The 15,320-nt window shown below is 43.8% G+C and overlaps 1 protein-coding gene across 1 annotated transcript in view; it reads right to left on the reverse strand.

Annotated features, from left to right (window-relative positions):
- TRIO (trio Rho guanine nucleotide exchange factor) overlaps positions 1-15,320 on the reverse strand; it is a 3,555,343-nt gene that overhangs the window by 385,931 nt on the left and 3,154,092 nt on the right. Inside the window, 1 exon segment of the mRNA XM_077269474.1 lies at positions 3,333-3,425. Within this exon segment, the coding sequence (XP_077125589.1) occupies positions 3,333-3,425 (93 nt within the window).

Raw genomic sequence — 15,320 nt, forward strand, 5'->3', positions numbered from 1 at the left:
AAAACAAAACCATGGTCTGGTAGACCAAAAAAAATGTTGTCTACAACTGCCAGGAACATTGTTCGGGATGCAAAGAAAAAAACAGAAATAACATCAGCTGAAATACAGGACTTTCTGAAAACTAGTGGTGTGGCTGTTGCAAGATGCACAATAAGGAGGCACGTGAAAAAAATGAGCTGCATGGTTGAGTCACCAGAGAAAGGCATTACTGTGCAAATGCCACAAAGTATCTTGCCAACAGTATGCAAAACAGCACAAAGACCAAAATTGAACTTTTTGACCACAACCATTAACGTTACATTTGGAGAGAGGTCAACAAGGCCTATGATGAAAGGAACACCATTCCTACTGTAAAGCACGGAGGTGGATCGCTGATGTTTTGGGGTTGTGTGAGCTACAAAGGCACAGGAAATTTGGTCAAAGTTGAGGGAAAGATGAATGCAGCACGTTATCAGCAAATACTGGAGGCAAAGTTGCACTAATTAGCCAGGAAGCTGCGCATGGGACGTACTTGGACGTTCCAACATGACAATGATCCAAAACACAAGGGCATGTTGACCTGTCATTGGCTAAAGGAGAACAAAGGGAAGGTTCTGGAGTGGCCATCTCAGTCTCCTGACCTCAATATCATTGAGCCACCTGGAGGAGATCTCAAGTGCGCAGTTCATGCTAGACAGCACAGGAATTTACAGGAACTGGAGGCTTTTTGCCAAGAAGTCTGGGCAGTTTACCATCTGAGAAAATAAAAAACCTCATCCACAACTACCACAAAATACTTCAAGCCGTCATTGATGTTACCCGGTATTAATAAATGGGGTATGTGAACTTTTGATCAGGGTCATTTGGATGTTTTGGGTTGTGATTATGATTTTAAAAGAGAAAACATAGTAGCTTGATAATAAATGGCTTCACCCATCCACTAACCATGAGTGGAGAAAAAGTTTTGGTGTTATCATTTATATTCTCTGAAAAAAGGCCAAGAGAGCAAAAATTCTGCCAGGGTATGTAAACTTTTGAGCAAAACTGTGATATAAAAATGTATGTATGTATCTATATATATATATATATATATATATATATATATATATATATATATATATATATACACACACACACATACAGTACAGACCAAAAGTTTGTACACACCTTCTCATTTAAAGATTTTTCTGTATTTTCATGACTATGGAAATTGTACATTCACACTGAAGGCATCAAAACTATGAATTACCACATGTGGAATTATATACTTAACAAAAAAGTGTGAAACAACTGAAAATATGTTTTATATTCTAGGTTCTTCAAAGTAGCCACCTTTTGCTTTGATGACTGCTTTGCACACTCTTGGCATTCTCTTGATGAGCTTCAAGAGGTAGTCACCGGAAATGGTTTTCACTTCACAGGTGTGCCCTGTCAGGTTTAATAAGTGGGATTTCTTGCCTTATAAATGGGGTTGGGACCATCAGTTGTGTTGTGCAGAAGTCTGGTGGATACACAACTGATAGTCCTACTGAATAGACTGTTAGAATTTGTATTATGGCAAGAAAAAAAGCAGCTAAGTAAAGAAAAACGAGTGGCCATCATTACTTTAAGAAATAAAGGTCAGTCAGTCCGAAAAGTTGGGAAAACTTTGAAAGTGTCCCCAAGTGCAGTTGCAAAAACCATCAAGTGCTACAAAGAAACTGGCTCACATGAGGACCGCCCCAAGAAAGGAAGACCAAGAGTCACCTCTGCTTCTGAGGATAAGATTAATCGAGTCATCAGCCTCAGAAATCACAGGTTAACAGCAGCTCAGATTAGAGACCCGGTCAATGCCACACAGAGTTCTAGCAGCAGACACATCTCTACAACAACTGTTAAGAGAAGACTTTGTGCAGCAGGCCTTCATGGTAAAATAGCTGCTAGGAAACCACTGCTAAGGACAGGCAACAAGCAGAAGAGACTTGTTTGGGCTAAAGAACACAAGGAATGGACATTAGACCAGTGGAAATCTGTGATTTGGTCTGATTAGTCCAAATTTGAAATCTTTGGCTCCAACCAATGTGTCTTTGTGCGACACAGAAAAAGTGAACGGATGAACTCTACATGCCTGGCTCCCACCGTAAAGCATGGAGGAGGAGATGTGATGGTGTGGGGGTGCTTTGCTGGTAACACTGTTGAGGATTTATTCAAAATTGAAGGCATGCTGAACCAGCATAGCTACCACAGCATCTTGCAGCGGCATGCTATTCCGGTTTGCGTTTAATTGTACTATCATTTATTTTTCAACAGGACAATGACCCCAAACACACCTCCAGGCTGTGTAAGGGCTATTTGACCAAGAAGGAGAGTGATGGGGTGCTACGCCAGATGACCTGGCCTCCATAGTCACCAGACCTGAACCCAATCGAGATGCTTTGGGGTGAGCTGGACCGCAGAGTGAAGGCAAAAGGACCAACAAGTGCTAAGCATCTCTGGGAACTCCTTCAAGTTTGTTAGAAGACAATTCACGGTGACTACCTCTTAAAGCTCATGAAGAGAATGTCAAGAGTGTGACCATTCACGGTGACTACCTCTTAAAGCTCATGAAGAGAATGTCAAGAGTGTGCAAAGCTGTCATCAAAGTAAAAGGTGGCTACTTTGCAGAACCTAGAATATAAGACATATTTTATTTTGTTTCACATTTTTTTGTTAAGTATATAATTCCACATGTGTTATTTCATAGTTTTGATGCCTTCAGTGTGAATGTACAATTTTCATAGTCATGAAAATACAGAAAAATCTTTAAATGAGAAGGTGTCCAAACTTTTGGTCTGTACTGTATGTATATATATATAGTCACCGCTACGCCCGTGACTGCCATGCATACCTATGGACTTCATATGCTCCCATGCACATCCTGGGGAGAACAAACAGCGACCCCTACCTGTGACATTGGCTACTTCTTCACTATTGCAATCATAACTACGCCTTCAACTGGGGAGAACATACAGTGCCCCCTAGCTGTAACTGGGGTCACTGCCTCACTATATATATATATATATATATATACACACACACACACACACACGTAGATATGTATTCAGTGCAAACTGACATACATAAACATACAACATTAGGATACAAAAGTTGCGATTTCTTTATCAACAGTTATTTTGTTCAAAAGGTGATGGAGGAGCTCCAGCAGAATTAGAGATACGAGATTATATTAAAATACTATTTGTAAAATTGATCATCTACACTCTCTGTAGACGTGTCATAAATATTCTTATTGAGTTTAATGACATTAACTTATGTTTAATGTGTTATGGAACATAAACCATAAGCATTCTAATACCATGGTATCAAGGTCTCACCTTTAAAAGTAGCTGATATTTCATTATTCTTTGCACAGGTTTAATTAATAAATCCGTCAGCTGAAGTCGGTGGCCAAGGCGCTGTTTCAGGTCCTGAAAGGTTAAAAGCAAGTAAAATAAACATTCGTAAAAAAAAATTAAAACATGAAATGTACCACTAGCCTACATGACTTTTATTTCTTAAAGGAACTATTTCAGAACAGAATGACTGTTTAATCCAAGGACAAGCGCTTGGTAAACTAAGGTGTGGACAAATTTCAATAAACCTTCCCACCTGCTTGTTTTGCATCTATCTCCACCCTTCTCTGGCTCTATGAAGCCAGAGCTGTCAATCAAAGAAAGGGGGGGGGGGGGAAGAGAAAAAACAAGCAGGTGGAAAAGTGTATTAAAAAATAGTATCACAACTCTCCCCCGACATCTAAAACAATAGTACATTTAATTTTCAGCTCCTAAATGGAGAGCTTATCGGTGCCCGACTTGTCCACTCCACTGCCTTTGTGGCTTCGGTAGCAGTGTGATGAAGTCAACAGCGTTCTGACATCATTACACAGCTGCACATCAGTGCTGGTCATCACACCGCTGCACATCAGGGTTGGAACTGACAAGCGCTGCTCTGCCCCAGTCCCGGTACCACAGTGTTCAATTGTATTCGCATCTTTCAGACAGAAATATTTTTTTTTTTACATCGGCAGTTTTTATTAAATTTTTTATCATTTTAACAATCAAAAATAAGAAATTGAACAATCACATTGAATAAATAACTTAGAAAATCAGCAAGTTTGCAGTGCAATAATAATAAACTAATTGGGAACATTCCCTCAAGTGGTGACAAAAGGAATTGCATAATGAAAGTTCCAATACGTCTCAATAAAAATTATAGTTGACGCCATATTGAACTAGCTCCATCCACATATTCGTATCAGAATACTTATGAAATAAGCGATACATAAAAAGATAACACACATACTCAATGTAAGGATAGAGGGAAAGCACTAGAGTCTGGAGAAACAAAAATTCTAAAATTCTAATTTGTCTGAGCACAATGGGGAGGATTTTATCACAATAAATGCATCAGAATTCAGGAGTATTGGTGGACCCTTCTGTGCTGTACCAGTCAAGTGTGAACTTGATGAAAAAGGTGTGGCGTTTGGAAGAAATGTTGCGGCCAAAGGCTATGTTCCCACAATGAGCTTTTGATGCATTTTTATAGCAAAATTTCTGCACCACTTCTACACCTATTATTTAACCACTTCACCCCAGGAGCTTTTTTCGTTTTTTTCGTTTTTCGCTCCCCTTTTTCCAGAGCCATAACTTTTTTATTTTTCTGTCAATATGGCCATTTGAGGGCTTATTTTTTGTGGGACGAGTTGTACTTTTGAACGATACCATAGGTTTTACCATTTCGTGTAACAGAAAATGGGAAACAAATTCTAAGTGCGGTGAAATTGCAAAAAAAAGGCAATCCCATACTTGTTTTTTGTTTGGCTTTTTAGTTAGGTTCACTAAATGCTAAAACTGACCTACCATTATGATTCTCCAGTTCATTATGAGTTCATAGACACCAAACATATCTAGGTTCTTTTTTATCTAAGTGGTGAAAAAAATTACAAACTTTGCTAAAAAAAAAAAAAGAAGAAATTGTGCAATTTCCCATAGTGTCTCCATTTTTCATGATCTGGGGTTGGGTGAGGGCTTATTTTTTGTGTGCCGAGCTGATGTTTTTAATGATACCATTTTTGTGCATATACGATCTTTTGATTGCCCATTATTGCATTTTAATGCAATGTTACGGTGACCAAAAAAACTGAATTCTGGTGTTGTGATTTTTTTTCTCGCTATGCCGTTTAGCGATCAGGTTAATCCTTTTATTTTATTGATAGATCGGGCGATTCTGAACGCGACAATACCAAATATGTCTATGCATGATTTTATTTTTATTGTTTCATTTTGAATGGGGCGAAAGGGGGGTGATTAGAACTTTTACATACATTTTTTTTTTAAATATTTTTAAAAACATTTTATTTTTACTTTTGGCGTGTTTCAATAGCCCCCATGGGAGGCTAGAAGCTGCCACAACTTGATCAGCTCTGCTACATAAAGGCGATGTTCAGATCACCTCTATGTAGCTGAATTGCAGACTTGCTATAAGCGCCGACCACAGGGTGGTGCTCACAGCAATCCGGCATGAACAACCATAGAGGTCTCCCTGGTTGTCATGCCGATGCACCGATGACCCCGATCATGTGACGGGCATTACCGGTGTGCGCATTTCCGGCCGGATGGTGGGAAGCGCTTGTTAAATGCTGCTGTCAGAGTTTGACAGCAGCATTTAACTAGTTAATAGGCACGGATGGATCGCGATTCCATCCGCGCCTTTTGCAGGGACATTTCAGCTGTTCAAAACAGCTGACATGTCCCGGGCTTTGAGGTGTGCCCCCCGCCGGAGCCCACATCAAAGCGGGGGATACTGACATCGGCGTACTAGTACGTCCGGTGTCAGTATGGGGTTAAATTAGGTTACTTGTGTTTTTTCATTGCGTGCTTGTGTGCATTTTTTAACGTATTTGTTTTGCATATTTTAATGATGTTTGGCATGTCATTCCTTAACGTCTTCAACCCCGAGCCTGTTTTCACCTTCATGACCAGGTCAAATTTTGCAATTCAGTGTCACTTTATGTGGTAATAACACTGGAACACTTCAACGGATCCCATTGATTCTGAGATTGCTTTTTTCATGGCATGCTGAACTTTGTGAAAGTGGTAAAATTTGTTCAACATGACTTGCATTTCTTTGTGAAAAAAATGGACATTTGGTGAAAATGTAGAAAATTTTACAATTTTCAAACTTTTAATTTTTATGCCCTTAAACAAAATAGTTATTGTTCTGTCCCCACATGAGGCGAATGGAGGTGTGGTTGACTAATAAGTGTTGTGAGAGAGATTCGTACCTTCAGTTTTCCTCGATGTGAGGCAGACAGGACCAATGCTGTTCAGCGTCCGGAGAGATGATGCACACCAGGGATTGTGCAATCCAGACTTGTTTATTTGTAAATCTGGACATACAGCGTATAATTGGTAATATAGTACTTTCTCCAGAAATGCAGGTGTAGACAAGGTACAGTAAGATGTAGCACCAAGTATAACTGCAAGTGTGAGCAGCAAGAGGTCGAAAGACTGATGCCTTCCTAAGCCCGGCTCAAGTGTGTCCTCTCACAACAGCAAGTAAACTGAAAATGAAATGGCTGCCGAAGGAAGAGAAGACTTGACCCCTGAACTGGAAGTGAAAGACATGCCCACAAGAATTAATGAATAACAAGCTGCCATACGGAAAAAGGCCATTGGGTGGCAGCAGAGTAAAATATAACAACATACATGGAACAGCACACTCCCCGTCTGAAATTCCGTAAGGGATTTCACTATATTAATGACCTTGAAATAAAGTCCAACAACCTAGAAAATGAAACCAAACATGCATGCAAAGCAATAACAACAACTTTAAACAAGATAAGACATTAATTTAAGTCAGTTGCTGAGATAATCCAAAGGAAAACCCATCTTCGGATCAGAGAAGCCGCGCTAGGCCAAACTATCTCTGACCCAACTGTAATCCAATGGACAAGTACTAGTGCAGTGTTCTGTTCGTAGTTTGTCCTACCAGAATGTCCTAAGTAGAGAGTAGTTTTTGGCAGACGTGCCAACCATGACAGTCTTTGTCTCCATGTGAATTGTGATAAGATCTTGCAATGTGGACTAACCTTGCAATAGTCTTAATGAGTTTCATCCAATTGGAGAAGCGTTCGAAGCGCTGGCAACTGAGGGTGGAGGTTGGTTTAGCGTTCGTGGCCAGAGCACTGACCTCGGAGCGGACTTCTGGATCATCATCTGGATCCTGGATGCTGAAGACTTCCTGGAAACATTCACTTCCCTTCTGTTCCAGCAGAAACTTTGGACCTGAAAGCCAAGAAGAGGTAGCAAAAGAATTTATAGACATAGGTCTAGTGGCATGGTCAGCTGGATTAAGTTCAGATGGGATATAGTGCCACTGTTCAGGTTTGGAAGACCTTCTCATTCTCTCAATGCGGTTTCTGACGTACACGTAGAAACGCCTTGTTTGGTTGTAGATGTAACCTAAGACAACCTTGCTGTCACTGTAGTTTTGTACGTCATCTATGTTGGTGTCCAGCTCATGCTGAATAAAGTCTGCAAGTTCTACTGCAAGCACGGTCCCACAGAGTTCAAGCCTGGGAATAGTGTGGTCAGGCTTGGGAGCCAACTTAGCCCTGCCGAAAACGAAACCAACATGATCTTGATTGTCAGATCCTGTCACCTTCAGGTAGGCAACAGCTGCAATGGCCTCTGTGGATGCATCCGAGAACACATGGAGTTCCGTCCTAGTACTAGCAGCAAGTGAGATTCCAGCATAGCATCTCGGTATATGGATTTTATCCAAGGCACACAAAGACTGCTTCCAGGTTTCCCATTTTGATTCCTTATCGGGAGGTAGCGGGGCATCCCAGTCCTTGACGGTTTCGGAAAGCTGACTCAGAAGGGATTTACCTTGTATGGTAATTGGTGCTACGGATCCCAGTAAGTCATATAAGCTATTTACCACTGACAGGACACCACATTTAGTGAATGGTTTGTCTGCTCAGTTGATTTGGAAACCGAAAGTGGCGGCTGACAGGTTCCATCTCAGGCCTAAGCTTCTCTGCACAGGCGGGCGGTCTGGTCCCAGGTCTATGTCCTTGAATCCAGGTGCATGGTCACTTTACTCAAAGGCTCTCATGACAGCCAGGCTGTTTGAAGCAATTTTGTGCAGTCTAAGCTTAGCTCGGTACAGCATATGTTGGGTCCTTTTAAGTAGGTCGATTGCCGCTTCTTCTGTGGGTAGAGATTTTAGTCCATCATCTACATAGAAGTCTTTCTCTACAAAGTCTCTGGCGTCTGTTCCATACTCGGACTCTCCTTCTAGTGCGTTTCTCCGCAGACCATATGTTGCCACTGCGCGTGAAGGGCTGTTCCCGAATACGTGCACCCACATGCAATACTCCACCATATCTTTGCTGGGGTCATTGTTCTTGTACCACAGGAACCTGAGGAAATTCCTGTGGTCCTCTCTGACTATGAAACAGTGGAACATCTGTTCAATGTCGGCGGTGATGGCAATGGGCTCTTTCCTGAACCTCATCAACACTCTTACTAGGTTGTTTGTCAGATTAGGACTTGTGAGGAGGACATCATTGAGAGATACCCCTTGATGTTTGGAGCTTGAATCAAAGACAACTCTAATTTGTTTAGGTTTCCTCGGGTGATATACTCCAAATGAGGATATGTACCAGCACTCCTCATTTTTCTTTAAGGGAGGTGCTGGCTCCGCATGGTTGTTATGGAATATTTTGCCCATAAAGGTGACGATGTGTTCTTTCATCCCCGGTTTATTGCTTAGTGTGCGCTGGAGAGAGTTGAATCTGGACAAGGCTTGTTCACGATTGTTCGGAAGCCTTACCCTGGTAGCTTGGAAGGGTAGGGGAAAAACCCAGTGATTAGTCTCGTTCTTAAGGAACTCATTGACCATTATCCTGCCAAATTCCTTATCTTCCATAGATGGGGCTACTTTGTTGTCATCCTTAGTGGTACGAAACACCGATCTTCCCAAGTCGTCTTTATAGGGAGAAGGGATAACATCAGGCAGCTGTACAGGATCTGGAAGCTTTTCCTTCACCTCATAGTGATGTGGACATGGTTTGCAGAAAGTAGTGCGCCCGTCTCGGCGTACGTAGGTCTTAAAGGAATGGACTCCTGTTTGGTTCAAGCATACATTTCCTATGACTATCCACCCCAAGTCAAGTCTCTGGGCGTAGGGGGTATAGTCAGGACCATTACACTGTTGGCGGACCTTATGTATCCTTAAATTATCTCTGCCGAGCAGAAGTAGGATTTCAGCATCTGTGTCCAAAGGTGGGATAACGCTGGCTAGGTGCCTTAAGTGTGGTTGGTGGAAGGCAGCTTCCGAGGAAGGGATCTCATCCATTTGGTTGGGTATTTGATCGCATTCGATTAGCGTAGGTAGGGGTATTTCTACATCTCCATTGACAGGAGAAGCAATGAAACCTTGTGCTCTTCTGCCGCTAGTCTCTATGAGCCCCGAGCAAGTATTCAGAGTGTAGGGCATTGCTGGTCCCTTGATTCTAAAGGCCTCAAAGAACTTAGGTCTAGCTAGGGATTGATTGCTCTGATTGTCAATGATGGCATACATTTTTACTGCCTTCTCTGGTTGCCCTTCTGGATAAACTCTGATTAGGCTGTTGTGAATTCCGTCTGGGTTCCCTCTGGTGGCCTTTAGCGATACTGCGGGTCTGGAGCTGGGCTCAGCTGCCTCATTTCCTGCTATGCTGGTTCCTATTTAACTCCACCTGGACCTTTACTTGTGGCCTGCTGTCGTTGTACTCAGTACTGGTTCTGACCTCTCCTGGATTTTCCTGGTGACCTGTCTACTTCTGAGAAGCTAAGTCTTGCTAGTTCTTTTTGCTCATTGTTTCCTTGAATATGTTTCTCAGTATATGATGTGTTCAGTCCAGCTTGCTTATATGTGATTTTTCGCTTGCTGGTAGCTCTGGGGAGCAGAAGTGCGCCCCTCACATCGTGAGTCGGTGTGGGGGTTCTTGCACTTTCTACGTGGATAGTTTTTGATAGTTTTTCCACCGACCGCACAGATCCCTGCTATCTTCTGTCTATTTAGTGTTAGCGGGCCTCATTTGCTTAAACCTGTTTTTCATTCCTACGTTTGTATTTTCCCCTTAACTCACTGTTATTATTTGTGGGGGTCTGTCTAAACTTTGGGGTCATTTCTCTGAGGCAAGTGAGGCTTTGCTTTCTCTCTAGGGGTAGCTAGTTTCTCAGGCCGTGAAGAGGCGTCTAGGTTTTTACGTAACGCTCCACGGCTGCCTTTAGTGTGTGTGGATAGGATCAGGATTGCGGTCGGTATAGTTCCCACATTCCCGGAGCTTGTCCTACTATTCAGGTTTACCTATCAGGTCAGTTTGGTGATCCTACCACCGGATCATAACAGTACAGCAGGCCCGTAAAGAGTTAATGCATCGCAAAAGAGGGATAAGAGAAATCCTGAGTTCATTTTTTTTTCCTCTGCAGTGGGTCTAGCCTCTCTCCTCCCCTTAATCTCTGGGTGGTTCAGAATTCAGCTGCAGCTATGGACCTTTAGAGTCTGTCTTCTAGTGTGGATCATCTCACTGCTAGGGTACAAGGCATTCAGGATTATGTAGTCCGCAGTCCTATGTCAGAGCCTAAGATACCTATTCCTGAGCTGTTCTCCGGAGACAGATCTAGGTTTTTGAACTTTAAAAATAATTGCAAATTATTCCTTTCTCTGAGACCTCGTTCCTCTGGTGATCCGGTTCAGCAAGTTAAAATTATTCTTTGTTGCGTGGTGACCCTCAAGATTGGGCATTCTCTCTGGCGCCGGGAGATCCTGCATTGCAAAATGTGGATGCGTTTTTTCTGGCGCTTGGAGTGCTTTATGAGGAACCTAATCTGGTAGACCAAGCAGAAAAGGTTTTGCTGGCTCTCTCCCAGGGTCAGGATGAAGCAGAGGTTTTCTGTCAGAAGTTTAGGAAATGGTCTGTGCTCACTCAATGGAATGAGTGTGCCCTGGCAGCGATTTTCAGAAAGGGTCTTTCTGAAGCCATTAAGGATGTTATGGTGGGGTTCCCCACGCCTGCGGGTCTGAGTCAATGTCTTTGGCCATTCAGATTGATCGGCGCTTACGGGAGCGCAAACCAGTGCACCATCTGGCGGTATTTTCTGAGTAGAAGCCTGAGTCTATGCAATGTGACAGGATTCTGACCAGAATTGAACGGCAAAATCACAGACGTCAGAATGGGTTGTGCTTTTACTGTGGTGATTCTGCTCATGTTATCTCAGATTGTTCTAAGCGCATAAAAAACTTCGCTAAGTCTGTCACCATTGGTACTGTACAGCCTAAATTCATTTTGTCTGTTACTTTGATTTGCTCTCTGTCATCCTACTCAGTTATGGCTTTTGTGGATTCAGTTGCTGCCCTGAATTTGATGGATTTGTCTTTTGCCAGGCGCTGTGGTTTTATCTTGGAGCCTTTGCAATTCCCTATTCCACTAAAGGGAATTGATGCCACGCCATTGGCCAAGAATAAACCTCAGTACTGGGCTCAATTGACCATGTGCATGACTCCTGCACATCAGGAGGTGATTCGCTTTCTTGTGTTACATAATTTGCATGATGTTGTCGTGTTAGGTCTGCCATGGCTGCAGGCTCATAATCCAGTCCTGGATTGGAAAGCAATGTCTGTGTCAAGTTGGGGTTGCCAGGGGATTCATGGCGATGCTCCTTTGGTGTCTCTTGCTTCTTCTTCTCCTTCTGAAGTCCCTGAATTTTTGTCGGACTACCAGGATGTATTTGATGAGCCCAAGTCCAGTGCCCTACCTCCTCATAGGGATTGTGATTGCGCCATAAATTTGATTCCTGGTAGTAAGTTCCCTAAGGGACGACTTTTTAATTTGTCTGTACCGGAACATGCCGCTATGCGGAGTTATATCAAGGAGTCTTTGGAGAAGGGGCATATTCACCCGTCCTCGTCCCCTTTGGGTGCGGGGTTCTTTTTTGTGGCCAAGAAGGATGGTTCTCTGAGACCCTGTATAGATTATCGCCTTCTAAATAACATCACGGTCAAATTTCAGTATCCTTTGCCACTGTTGTCCGATCTGTTTGCTCGGATTAGGGGAGCCAGTTGGTTCACCAAGATAGATCTTCGTGGAGCGTATAATCTTGTGCGTATAAAGCAGGGCGATGAATGGAAAACAGCATTCAATACGCCCGAAGGCCATTTTGAGTACTTGGTGATGCCTTTTGGGCTTTCTAATGCCCCTTCTGTGTTCCAGTCCTTCATGCATGACATCTTCCGAGAATATCTGGATAGGTTTATGATTGTGTACCTGGATGATATTTTGGTCTTTTCTGATGATTGGGAATCTCATGTGAAGCAGGTCAGGATGGTATTTCAGGTCCTGCGAGCCAATGCCTTGTTTGTGAAGGGCTCTAAATGTCTCTTCGGAGTCCAGAAGGTTTCCTTTTTGGGCTTTATTTTTTCTCCTTCTACTATTGAGATGGATCCAGTCAAGGTCCAGGCTATTTATGACTGGACTCAACCTACATCGGTAAAGAGTCTTCAGAAGTTCTTGGGTTTTGCTAATTTTTACCGTCACTTCATCACTAATTTTTCCAGTGTGGTTAAGCCACAGATTTGACCAAGAAGGGTTCTGATGTGACTAATTGGTCTCCTGCGGCCGTGGAGGCCTTTCAGGAGCTCAAATGTCGGTTCTCTTCGGCTCCTGTCTTGCGTCAGCCGGATGTCTCTCTGCCCTTCCAGGTCGAGGTTGATGCTTCTGAGATTGGAGCTGGGGCTGTCTTGTCACAGAGAAGCTCTGATGGCTCTGTGATGAGGCCATGTGCTTTCTTTTCAAGAAAGTTTTCGCCTGCCGAGCCGAATTCTGATGTTGGTAATCGGGAGTTGTTGGCAATGAAATGGGCATTTGAGGAGTGGCGACATTGGCTAGAGGGAGCCAAACATCGTGTGGTGGTCTTAACGGATCACAAGAATTTGACTTATCTCGAGTCTGCTAAACGGCTGAATCCTAGACAGGCTCGATGGTTGCTGTTTTTCTCCCGTTTCGATTTCGTGGTTTCATATCTTCCGGGTTCGAAGAACGTGAAGGCTGATGCTCTTTCTAGGAGCTTTGTGCCTGACTCTCCGGGAGTTTCTGAACCGGCCGGTGTCCTCAGAGAGGGGGTGATTTTGTCTGCCATCTCCCCTGATTTACGACGGGTACTGCAGGAATTTCAGGCCAATAGACCTGACCGTTGTCCACCGGAGAGACTGTTTGTCCCGGATAGATGGACCAGTAGAGTCATTTCCGAGGTTCATTCTTCGGTGTTGGCGGGACATCCTGGGATTTTTGGTACCAGGGATTTGGTGGCTAGGTCCTTTTGGTGGCCTTCCTTGTCGCGGGATGTGCGTTCCTTTGTGCAGTCCTGTGGGATTTGTGCTTGGGCCAAGCCTTGCTGTTCTCGTGCCAGTGGACTACTTTTGCCTTTACCTGTCCCGAAGAGGCCCTGGACGCATATTTCCATGGATTTTATTTCGGATCTTCCAGTCTCTCAGAAGATGTCTGTTATCTGGGTGGTTTGTGATCGTTTTTCTAAAATGGTCCATTTGGTGCCCTTGCCTAAGCTGCCTTCCTCCTCCGATTTGGTTCCACTGTTTTTTCAGAGTGTGGTTCGTTTGCATGGTATTCCTGAGAATATTGTGTCTGACAGAGGATCCCAGTTTGTGTCCAGATTTTGGCGGTCCTTTTGTGCTAAGATGGGCATTGAATTATCTTTTTCATCGGCCTTCCATCCTCAGACGAATGGCCAAACCGAACGAACTAATCAGACCTTGGAGACTTATCTGAGATGTTTTGTTTCTGCGGATCAGGATGATTGGGTGACTTTTTTGCCATTGGCTGAGTTCGCCCTCAATAATCGGGCTAGTTCTGCTACTTTGGTTTCGCCTTTTTATTGCAATTCTGGTTTTCATCCTCGTTTTTCCTCAGGTCAGGTTGAGCCTTCTGACTGTCCTGGGGTGGATTCTGTGGTGGATAGGTTGCAGCAGATTTGGAACCACGTGGTGGACAATTTGACGTTGTCACAAGAGAAGGCTCAGCGCTTTGCTAACCATCGTCGCTGTGTGGGTCCCCGACTTCGTGTGGGGGATTTGGTATGGTTGTCTTCTCGTTATGTTCTGATGAAGGTTTCCTCTCCTAAGTTCAAGCCTCGTTTCATCGGTCCTTATAAGATTTTGGAAATCCTCAACCCTGTGTCCTTTCGTTTGGACCTCCCAGCATCATTTGCCATTCACAATGTGTTCCATAGGTCATTGTTGAGGAGATATGTGGTGCCTGTGGTTCCTTCTGTTGACCCTCCTGCTCCGGTCTTGGTCGAGAGGGAATTAGAGTATGTGGTGGAGAAGATCTTGGATTCTCGTGTTTCGAGACGGAAGCTTCAGTACTTAGTTAAATGGAAGGGCTATGGTCAGGAGGATAATTCCTGGGTTGTCGCCTCTGATGTCCATGCGGCCGATTTGATTCGTGCCTTTCATTCGGCTCGTCCTGATCGGCCTGGGGGCTCTGGTGAGGGTTCGGTGACCCCTCCTCAAGGGGGGGGGGTACTGTTGTGAATTCCGACTGGGTTCCCTCTGGTGGCCTTTAGCGATACTGTGGGTCTGGAGCTGGGCTCAGCTGCCTCATTTCCTGCTATGCTGGTTCCTATTTAACTCCACCTGGACCTTTACTTGTGGCCTGCTGTCGTTGTATTCAGTACTGGTTCTGACCTCTCCTGGATTTTCCTGGTGACCTGTCTATTTCTGAGAAGCTAAGTCTTGCTAGTTCTTTTTGCTCATTGTTTCCTTGAATGTTTCTCAGTATATGATGTGTTCAGTCCAGCTTGCTTATATGTGATTTTTCGCTTGCTGGTAGCTCTGGGGAGCAGAAGTGCGCCCCTCACATCGTGAGTCGGTGTGGGGGTTCTTGCACTTTCTGCGTGGATAGTTTTTGATAGTTTTTGTACCGACCGCACAGATCCCTGCTATCTTCTGTCTATTTAGTGTTAGCGGGCCTCATTTGCTTAAACCTGTTTTTCATTCCTACGTTTGTATTTTCCCCTTAACTCACCGTTATTATTTGTGGGGGTCTGTCTAAACTTTGGGGTCATTTCTCTGAGGCAAGTGAGGCTTTGCTTTCTCTCTAGGGGTAGCTAGTTTCTCAGGCCGTGAAGAGGCGTCTAGGTTTTTAGGTAACGCTCCACGGCTGCCTTTAGTGTGTGTGGATAGGATCAGGATTGCGGTCGGTATAGTTCCCACATTCCCGGAGCTTGTCCTACTATTCAGGTTTACCTATCAGG

Source organism: Ranitomeya variabilis, chromosome 6, assembly GCF_051348905.1.
Source record: "Ranitomeya variabilis isolate aRanVar5 chromosome 6, aRanVar5.hap1, whole genome shotgun sequence".
Taxonomy (NCBI): Eukaryota; Metazoa; Chordata; class Amphibia; order Anura; family Dendrobatidae; genus Ranitomeya; species Ranitomeya variabilis.